Source organism: Parasteatoda tepidariorum, chromosome 3, assembly GCF_043381705.1.
Source record: "Parasteatoda tepidariorum isolate YZ-2023 chromosome 3, CAS_Ptep_4.0, whole genome shotgun sequence".
Classification (NCBI taxonomy): domain Eukaryota; kingdom Metazoa; phylum Arthropoda; class Arachnida; order Araneae; family Theridiidae; genus Parasteatoda; species Parasteatoda tepidariorum.
In genome coordinates, this window is record NC_092206.1 from 84,347,471 (window position 1) to 84,358,374 (window position 10,904).

Consider the following 10,904-nt stretch of genomic DNA (forward strand, 5'->3'; position numbering starts at 1 on the left):
CTCTTGCGAATTTTTGAAATCTTGCCAAGTTAGAAATTATTACACTGGGATCAACGTTGATTTTCGATTATTAAACAAAACAATTAAAATTATTTCGAATTTATTACCTCACACAAGAATTAAAACATGAAGTAATAATGATAATAATAAATGAAATAACGGATAAAAAATGAAATAATAACGATGATTTTAACAGCAAGAGGAGAGAAGAATAAATGGCGAAAAAATAAACCCTTTTACCTTTTTTCTAACAAAATCCAAATTTTGCGTAAGTATACATATCAAATAACCAAATAGGTTTAAGAATTTTGGTTGGGTGGTTGTGGTCTGATCCGACGTTCAAAATAATCTCTTCGAAATATCATCCATATACCTAGTTTGGCGAGATTTTAAATTAATGCCTCGGGGATCCACCCGAGTGTAGTATTGAGTGCCCCTTGGACATTTCTAAATAGGTACCTGCAACCAAATCATTACCAGGTTTTGGCACCTTTTAGTCAAATTTCTGAAATGTTTGATTTTTAAAGAACTTGTTGGCGCTTTATCGTAGGTTCGCCTAGTTCAAATAGTTACCGATATAAAAATAACCCAATATTTGAAAACATAATTATGGGTTATTTCTGTATTGGTACCTGTTCGTGCCAACTACAATTGTTATGATGCTAAAGCAATTTTAAACTTTCTAAAAAGAAATATTTACTGGCTTGCTCGATGGTGACTGCGAAATATACCCTTTAAATTGATCCACTTTTGTGATTTTTTTATTTCTATCGGGCTACTGCCTGTAAATTACCAAAACTTGGTGGTAATTTTGGTGCAAGTTCTAGTATGATGATCTTCCCTTAACTTGCATTTTCATTTGGTAATTTAACATCAATACTAAATATTTTAGTGGTTTTTAAAAAGATTTTTAAAAAGCTATTAGAAATATCTTGTTTTTTAGTGCTGATCTTGTCATAAAATAAAGCGTTAAAAACTACAGGGATGCCAAATGGTAAATCTTTACTTTATGTTGTGCTGATTCAAAATTTTTATGAATCTAAAGCAATGTTCTAAAGCATAAAAAAAGAAAATAAAAGAAAAAAATAAAAAGAAAAAAATAGCAAATAATGAAACATTTTTTAAAATAAATAAATATTGAAATTATGACAATTTTTAAAAATTATTTATTAAATTTTGTTATGACTCTGCTACAACATTAGGTATTTTAAGAAATTTTTTTTTAGAGCACCGCTTTTAATTTTTTAATTATTTTTGATTTTGTTTCATGACAAAATTTACCTTGTTAAATTTAAGAAAGGTTAAAAAAAAATTGTTAGTTAAAAGATTCTGATTGAAAAGATTCTCATTGAAAGTTGGTTATATTATTAGTTTAAATAAGAGAAGAAAAATTCTCCATATTAAATCCTGTCCCAAAATTTTTTTGTGAGCTGGTAATGATATGCACGAAACTAGAAGAAAACTGACATCAACACTTTGATAGTCAAAAACTGAAGAACAGTTGGAGGAATTTCCTAGAAAAGACCAGGGCTCCACCAAGGGCTGTGGTGCCAGTTAAGAAGAAAAAAGCTCAATAGATGGCAAAATACTTGCCACCTTAAGGAACACCTTTCAATAATTTTTTAAAATTATATTCTTGTTCCCAAGTTTAAGAACCAGGTGGTGGTTTCTGCAATCAAGATCCAATATGGTAATGTCCTCATTAACTGAAGAAATTAGGCTGGTTTCATTGAAGTGCAATATCAAGCAAGCTATTAGTTTCTGCAAAATCATTACAATCTTAATTATTTATCTGCTACATGAAAGAATTTCTGTCATTGAAGATTTCACCGAATCCTAGTATTTTAGATTTATGATGTTAATGCTCTCGTTGTGTATTATGAAATTACCTATGTAATCTTTGCTTATATTTTTAGGATGCCTCTTTTGAAAGTAAAGCCATGTTCTCATCCTGTAATTATGAAAGATTTATGTGCTGAATGTGGAACTGACTTAAGGAAGTGAGGTTTTACTTAGAATTTAATAATATTGTTAATTTAATATTAATACATATCGATTTTCTTTTTTTAAGATTTCTGTTAAATATGGAAAAAATGTTAATGATGCTGTGAAACTTTGATATCTTTTAAGGGCGAGTAAATTGTTAAGAAGAGTGTTCAAGTAAAGAATTTCCTAATTATGAAATCTGAATATTGTTTGAGTTATTAGGAACATGGTTAGAAATGATAAATATTAAATGTTTGACTAACCTTAAAATTATTAATATAAACTTCATCTATAGCACTGACAAGATGTCCTAGCCAGAACTGAAAAATGGTCAGCAACTTTCTTCCTCAATCAGATTCATATTTTAATGACATGATGCCTCGATTAAATTTTTCTTTTATTAAGAATCATATTTTGCTTATCGTTGGATATATTTGTGAATTAGTTAAGTCCTATATTCACAATAACTCAATTATTACTTAGAAGCATAATAATAACAATGTTATAATTGTGTTACTATGTCAATAACAATAATAACTAAGAAAGAATAACTTTATCTTTATTATGTTTTTATGCTGCTATAATTATTTTTACTCATTTTTATTTAGTCTTGATCGAGACAACTTTGAGAATGTAACTGCTGCTGCAACATTTAGCATGGTTCATGTTGTACCTGAATTAAAAGTTTCTTACGAGGTATGGAAGATTCTTTATATATCTGGATTTATTATTTAGAATGGAGAGAAAATATTGTAGTTATACCTGAAAATATGTTTTTTTTTAGCAAGCAGAAAAACTTTCTCAAGATGATGAAGATAGGTTGTTGAAAAATGAAAAACTTGTACTCTTAGTAGATCTTGATCAGACATTAATTCACACAACTAATGATAATATTCCAGAAACAATGGAGGTGATAATTTAATAATTTCTTTGCTTACTTGCTGTATATAAATCTTGTGAATTGTTTTTTTAAACATTTGTCATTTTGTATATTTTATTTTCATGTGGAATGTTCTTGTATGCTTCTGATTACATTTTTCAAATATACTTGATGAAATAGCCAATTTTCTGGGTTAAAATTTCTTGTTTGCTCGTTAATTGCACTTTAATTTATAAAATTTATGATACATAGAGAAAGGGATATAATTTTTTTTATGAATTTATTTCTAATAATATATTTATATAAATATTTTATTCATGATTTAAAACACACTTTATCAATTATTTTGTTGTACCTTTTAATGTGTTAAATGATTGTTAACTTTTCTAATCAAGTTTTCTAAAGAAATTATTGAAAGTGCAAAATTTTTTTACTCAATGGTTCCAATTAATTTCTAGTTGGTGAGTTGCTCACAGCATTTTTTTAGCATAGACAGCATTGCTGTAATGAGCTACTACTATTGTAACTTTAAAATTTCAGTGTTTTAATAGATATATTTGAGTAGTTTAAACTCTAAATATGCAAAATACCTAAACACATTCGAAAAAGTTTTTAATTTTCTGTGCAGGACTGTGGAAAATTACTAATAAATTTAAAAGACATATGATAGGTTTTACATTCAAACAGAAGATATTTTCTTCGACTTTTCCAGTTTTGTTTACTTAAAATTACAGGTTTAGCAATAATAAAATTTTTTTTAAAAAAACGTCTTTTCCAGTTTTAACAATGTGTGTGTATGTGCGTGTCCGTCCGTCTAGAGATAGTGGGTCAAAATAAATCAGCCCTCTTAGTGTAACAGTATTTTAAATTTAAAAGGTTAAGTTACACACAAAATTACAAACAGATACTATAATTACAAAGGGAATACGGAATGTTTACTGAATCCATTAAGAGTTCAAAAGCTTAACTGACTATTTCTATTCATGCCTTCCAGATGGAGGCATTTAGACCAGTTCACTAGGGATAGAGTGTGTGTGTCACAATATATAATTATTTTTAATAAAAAATATATAATCATAAAATTATGCAATTGAATTACATTTTAGAGTTATGGAAAATATATTTAATCTGGGTATTTATGTACAATATATTTAATTGTTGTTAACATGAACAATGACTCAAATTGTTTAATTTTCTAAAAAAAATTATCAATTTAAAAACATGAAGTAAAACCAATGATTAAAATAATTTATCATGCTTATCATGCATTAATTTATCATTAATTAAAATATTATTTTAAATTTGGGAACAAAATTTGTGTAATTGTTAAAAAGTAATAAAAAAAAATTTTTGACAAAATTATAGCATTTTTATATATGTATTGACTATAATAAAAGCATGGCTATCCAAGATGCTCAGAAATCAGAATTTAATCAAATATGAAATGTAATTCCATATATAAGCCATATATAGTATTATCCTGAAACATTTATCTAATACTCAGTATTTAAACCAATTTTTAAAAAATTCCTGCAGTGTTAATTGAAAAAACTTGTTTTTTACTGTGTATGCTGGTTTGGAACTCATTTTATGCTCATTCCTCAGATAAAATATATTACAAGTGTGGTTAAATTAAAAATTGCTGTAACATATGAAAAAATAATGCGAATTGCACCTAAGCTACAACCACTGCATGTTTGCATAAATTCAATTTAAGAATTTTCTATTATTATTTCTATTGTAGGTTTGGTACTTGTCCTCTGGTAGGGAAGATCCGTATATAAACTGACTCCTACTTTATTTTTTCAAAAGAGTTCCCTAATTTCTCAGTTTATGCATGGGATCATGCCTATGACTTATTCAAAATTTTTTGTCTCCAAAATTTTACTTGCTTCTAGAAACACAAAGAAATTAATTTGACCATTATCTTCTTTGAACCTACTTTCTACTAGAAGTTGTTTGATCTAGAGAACTGATCAATTTAAATCAAAATAAGATTAATTCCTATTGAATATAAGTATATTTAAATTATTTTTTTGCCTTTTAAATAGTACCAAATTAATTTTTAGCTGAGTAACTAAATAATTATTTCAAATGGTTAGTTACTCTAGTAGTTTAGGTAATAGAATAATTCTTTCATTCGAAACAAAAAATAATAATAAGTTTCCATTGCATATATTTCTGTTTCCTTATTAAGAAAATTTTTAATAATCAAAAAATAAAATAAATAATCAAATCTTGAAATTTTATAATTTTAAAAACAACTAGATCTGATGAGATAAATCATTTTAGATAGATATTTAAATAGAGTATTGATCATAAAACTTAAAAATTAAATCCCTTTGTCAATTTCCAAAATTAATGAAAAGTATTACTTAACCCCTTAACTGCCGAGTAAAAGTTACGTGATTCACTCCCCAGTGCCACCGTTTTTCGCTCAAGTGCACTTTCTTACGCGGTGTTTTGGTGGGGGGAAATGATGCACGCGTTGCAATTTAAAAACAGTTTACTTTTACAAGACAAGAAAAAGGAAAGAAAGAAAATACAAAATTTAAATTAAATAATAAAAATACAATATAAAAGATGTTAAAACTTAGCTGTTGTATGATAAATCCTGAAACATGGTTGGAAACATAAACCAACATCACATTCATTGCACTGATAGCGGGATTCACGGAGAATTTTTTTCTTGAACAAACAGCACATTTTCGTGATGTATTTGAAGACGTTGATGGAAAGAATAAAAAGCACCAATTACACACGGGAAACGAAAGCGAAAAAAGAATAAACCCGACCTTACTCAAAAAGAGACAAGCAAACGAATTATACGATATCACTTTTCCATAACATCCTTTTCCCATTCCCCCTCCTCCGAAATTAGTAATATATTTGCAAACCAAACACTTTCAAGGTCATTTTACTGCATTCTGAAGTAGGGGTGTAGTTCTATTTCTAGCAGCGCAATGCAAAGCATCATACTTCGGGAAAAGGTATATATACACCTGGGGCAGTTAACACATCGTCTGGCCGAGACGTATATATACGCCCGCGGCAGTTAAGGGGTTAATTCCAAAAAATTTTTATTTTCTGGTGAGTTTATTGTAATGTTATTAAAATAGCTTTAGTCTGTTGAATTTTTAGTTGGTGCATTTTACTTTACTTATGTGATTGGTCATTGAAACTAATAATCTTACACTTCGTAAATTCCAAAACTTCACAATTTTTACTAAGCTGAGTCTCAATCAGCAACATGTATTTCTGTTTCCTAATCAAAAAAATTTTGAATTAAAAACCTTTTGCTTAACTTCTAATTTTAAAAAATTTGTTTTCTTGTGAATTGATTATAATAATGGCTTTAATTTCTTGGTTTCTGATAGGCCAATATAAGTATTTTTGTTACTTATTATATGATAGGTTGTTTAAATTAAAAATTATTTTTATATGAATTTATTTATCTTTTAAATTTAAAATTAACATTATAGGTTGATGCACACTTTCAACTTTATGGCCAGCATTCCCCATGGTACCACACAAAATTACGCCCTGGAACACAAAGCTTCCTTGAAAAGATCTCAAGATTTTATGAACTTCACATCTGTACTTTTGGTGCTAGGTTATATGCTCATAGAATTGCTCAAATACTTGATCCAAAAGGAAAATATTTCTCCCACCGTATTCTTTCTAGAGATGAGTGTTTTGATCCTACATCCAAAACAGCTAACTTAAAGTGAGTAATAGAAAGTTATGAATTGGAATAAAAATTAAATGCATCTTATATTTTTAGATTCGGTAGCATGTTTGTACAATTGTTTTAATATGATTATAAAAGGTTTTTTTGACAGCCCAAAATTATTAATTTTAAAATGACCCATAAATTCTTCAGCAAGGCAGAAGATGCTGTAGAGTGTTCTTCATTTAAGTTTTTTATTTTTAAAAAGCAAGCCAACAAACGGAGAAAATTGCTGAGACTCCTTATTAGAACATCTTTAAACATGTTCCTAATGAAAATTAAAAAGCAGAATTGAGAGAACATTACAAAAAAAATAGAAAATAAGGAATTTTATTTTTCTGTTACTTGATTACAGGCTTAATTATGTAATTCCATTTTTTTTTTCAATATCATTGTATAAACTTCAATTTGAGCATTACAAAATCTTTATGTATAATTTTGATGGACCTTGTGTCTGTAAATTTTGCTATATGTATGTTAGATTAGAAGCCTGGTGGCTGAGTGGTAGCACTCCACGATCTTGTGCCTCAGGTTCTGGGTTTGATCCTCGAACCGAGCAAGGTTCATTTAGCCTTTCATCTCTTCAATGGGTTGCTAAAATGAGTACCAAGCATGCTTGGTGACTAAACACTGGGTGTTCCACGTTCAACTGACCACCCAATCCGAAACATCTGCTCCTGCACCCTGGAGCCCAAGGAAAAGAAAACTGAGATGGGCACAGTAGGCCTTCTATAGGCTGTTCTTATAAAAGTCTTTTAAAATGCATAAAATTTATGCATTTTTCACTTTCGTGTAAATCTACTTATTTATTATTTTGCATCTAAGTGTAATAATCCCCTATTTTTGTTCAGTTGTAGCCAACTGATTATACACCTGAAATAAGGACCTTGCACATTTAGTTTGTAGGGATAAATACTTACTGAACAAAACTATAAATTTGAATAAGTAAAATTCTTTAACAAATAATATTTGTTTTTAAGATATTGGTTTTAATTGCAAAACTACAGTAGGAGTATTTAATTCTCCTTTTAGAAAGATTATTTGATTTATTCTTAATTTAACAAATACAAAGAAAGAAAACACCTATTTTAGCCGTAAAAACTTTAAACTTCCTCTCTTTAGTTTTGTATGATATACTGTTTAATAGCATTCTTTTTACAATCTTATATTTATTATTATTCTTTTTTTAGAGCATTGTTTCCAAAAGGAGATCACATGGTTTGTATCATTGATGATAGAGAAGATGTATGGAATTTTGCACCCAATGTAATTCGCGTTAAACCTTATACTTTTTTCAGAAACACTGGTGATATCAATGCTCCTCCAATTCCTTTAGATCCCAAAGAGGCTTCAAGTCCAAATTTAAATGAAACTAATGCAGTTTTAGTAGAGAAATCAGTAAAACCAGATCCGACAGAGGCTTCAAGTGCAAATTTAAATGAAACTAATGCAGTTTTAGTAGAGAAATCAGTAAAGCCAGATCCCACAGAGGCTTCAAGTACAAATTTAAATGAAACTAACGCAGTTTTAGTAGAGAAATCAGTAAAGTCAGAAGAAGCAAATGTCTCATCGGATAACAAACCTGTGACATCAAAAGAAACATCAGAAACTAATGATTCGGGCTTAAAAGAAACGAATAATTCAGAAAGCATTTCAAACAAAATTGAAAATCCCGAAACGTCATGTGATAAAGAGAGTAGTGCTGAAACTCTTAAAGAAGTCAAAGAAGTAGTCTTGGCAGAAACACAAGATTCTAAAGAAAACTCATGTGCAGAAAATAAAAAGGATGATATTGCTCAAAAAGAAAATAGTTCAAATATACAAAAGGATAATAATGTGCCTAGTGCTACTAATGTAAACAATTGTGACTCTAATTCAGAAAAGAAGACAGATGGAGGTGAAGGAAAAGAGGAGACACCTTTGAACATTGTTGAGACTGATGATTATTTGTTGTATTTGGAAGAAATTCTGATCTCTGTACATAAATCTTATTACAATCTTTATAAGAAGCGAAAAGAAATCAAAGACAACTCCATTCCAGACTTAAAAAAAGTTGTCCCGGATGTCCGCAAAAAAATTCTCAGGAAAGTAAATATTGTGTTTAGTAGTATTGTGCCCACAAACTGTGATGCCGAACGTCATCATTTTTGGCTGTTGGCGGAATCGTTAGGTGCCACTGTTTCCAGGAACTTAGTTCTAGACTCGTCACACAAACGAACTACTCATCTCATCGCCCTTAAATCTAATACATCCAAAGTAAATACTGCCAGACAACACAAAGACATTTGGGTTTTGACTCTTGATTGGCTTCTGTGCTGCGAAGAAAGATGGGAGCGTGCTGACGAAAGACTTTTTATTCTCCCGAAGGATGCTACCGAAAGCGAAAACAGCGAAATCCTGCTCCGCAAACATAATCGTCTGAAAAGACCTTTCAGTTCTGAAAAAAAGCAAGGAAAGTCTGAAGAAGATAAATTTTCTGAAAGAGTATTTGCGGAAGCCGGTTTAGCATTATCGCAAGATGAAATTGACGACATGGATCGAGAGATTGAGCAAGCTTGTAGTGAGGAATCAGAAGACAGTCAGGACTCCAAAGCATCTTCAGAATCCTCCTCCTCCGTTGAATCTCTTTCTTCTGGAGATTACCCTAAGGGATGGAAAAGGCGGCGTAAGTGTGACGCAATAGACGAACAAATTATGCTTAATGCTGTTAATAGTGAAAGCAGTGATGTAGATACCATAGGATCTGTTGATGAAGAAATGGCGGAAGCTGTTAAGCGAGAATTTCAAGATTTCTAGTCAAAAGTGTTTAACTGCATTTTTAAATTGATGAATTGGAATTTTGAACTTACTTATGTTCGATTTATATTATAAAAAATTTATAACTTAAATTTTACTGAAAAAATTTTAAATACTGTTTTTAGAAATTCAAATATTTTCAACTTAGCTAATGTTTGTAGATATTATGGTTTATTTAAGAATTTAAAAAGCTTACAAGTTGATAACTGGTTCAAGAAGATTTATTTACAAATTTAAAGTTACTAAAAAGAACTTCGTTCTTAAAGTTTTATAATTTCATTCATTAATAAAAATTATTAAAGGAGAGCTTCTAATTTTATAAAATATCTATATTATTAATGTTTTTGTCTGGTATAATGTGTTAGACATTGTGGTTCCTGATGGTAATATGATATTAAAATTTTATCAAAGAGTTTAAAAAGATTTGCAAGTTAATAACTAGCTAATGAGAATAGATTTTTTTCAAATTTAAAGTTATTAAAAATTAATGCATTCTTATAAGTTATATAACTATATTCAATTTTTAAATTAAAATTATTATATGAGAGCTTCTAATTTAATAAAGATAATGATATATTTATGCTTTTCCCTCTAAAATGAGTTAGATTTAAATATATACTTCAGTATGAATGTCCATGATGTAAATGTTGAAACAAATTTATCAATGCGATTTTCTTACAATGATTATTGCATATTCAATACAGATTTTTTTTCTTTCTGTAAACCTGATATTTCTAAAATTATACATACCCATAATAAAATTAATTACAAATGTTGTGAATGTATGTTTCTTTTATGTAAGAAATATTAGCACACTTGGTTTACATTAGTTAATTTTTTCATAGCATTTTCAGTTTTAAAAGAAAATTGTGATAGCTTATGATGAGCTATTTAGATTGAGCTTTGTAAATTCTGTATGTGAATGCCAGTTTTGGTGGCACTCTTGCTGGGATATGTTATTCACTTAAAATTTTTTAAAATAACTTGTTAATATTGTTAACTCTTAATAATATTGAAATAATAATTTATCAACAGTCTATAAATATATGTAATTAGCATGGAGGCATGTATGTATAAGTTGAAAAACAGTAATTAAAGATGGGTCATTTTCTTTTTCCTTTGGTGATTTTGAATCCTACTTATTTTCTAAGTAGGATTCAAAATTACCAAAGGAAAAAATTGAACTTTATTATGTCAAGAAATTGGGAGGTAGGGGAAAATGCCTCAGAATGTTATTTATATATTCAGTTTAATTCATTTATAGGGCCTTAGGTAATTAGTTAGTTAATTAAGGATTGGCCTAAACAATGCATGAAAATGAACTAAAAATGTAATGTTTGCCCAATCCAAANAGAAAAAATTAATATAAAATAGATTAAGTTTTGCTCTTCAAAAAAAAAAAATTCTGTTTCTCAACACGAAACAAAGATGTCTGCAAAGAAATTGGGAGGTAGGGGATGCCTCAGAATGTTATTTATATATTCAGTTTAATTCATTTATAGGGCCTTAGGT

General features: G+C 28.8%; 1 protein-coding gene across 1 annotated transcript in view; it reads left to right on the forward strand.

The window, feature by feature from the left end:
- The window catches only part of LOC107437152 (RNA polymerase II subunit A C-terminal domain phosphatase Fcp1), an 11,066-nt gene extending 893 nt beyond the window's left edge, over positions 1-10,173 (forward strand). Inside the window, exons 2-6 of the mRNA XM_016049063.3 lie at positions 1,917-2,000; positions 2,595-2,682; positions 2,771-2,896; positions 6,349-6,593; positions 7,787-10,173. Coding sequence (XP_015904549.1) covers positions 1,917-2,000; positions 2,595-2,682; positions 2,771-2,896; positions 6,349-6,593; positions 7,787-9,392 — 2,149 coding nt within the window. The 3' untranslated portion in view covers positions 9,393-10,173. The remainder of the gene's footprint in view (positions 1-1,916; positions 2,001-2,594; positions 2,683-2,770; positions 2,897-6,348; positions 6,594-7,786) is intronic.
- Positions 10,174-10,904: the final 731 nt, after the last annotated feature.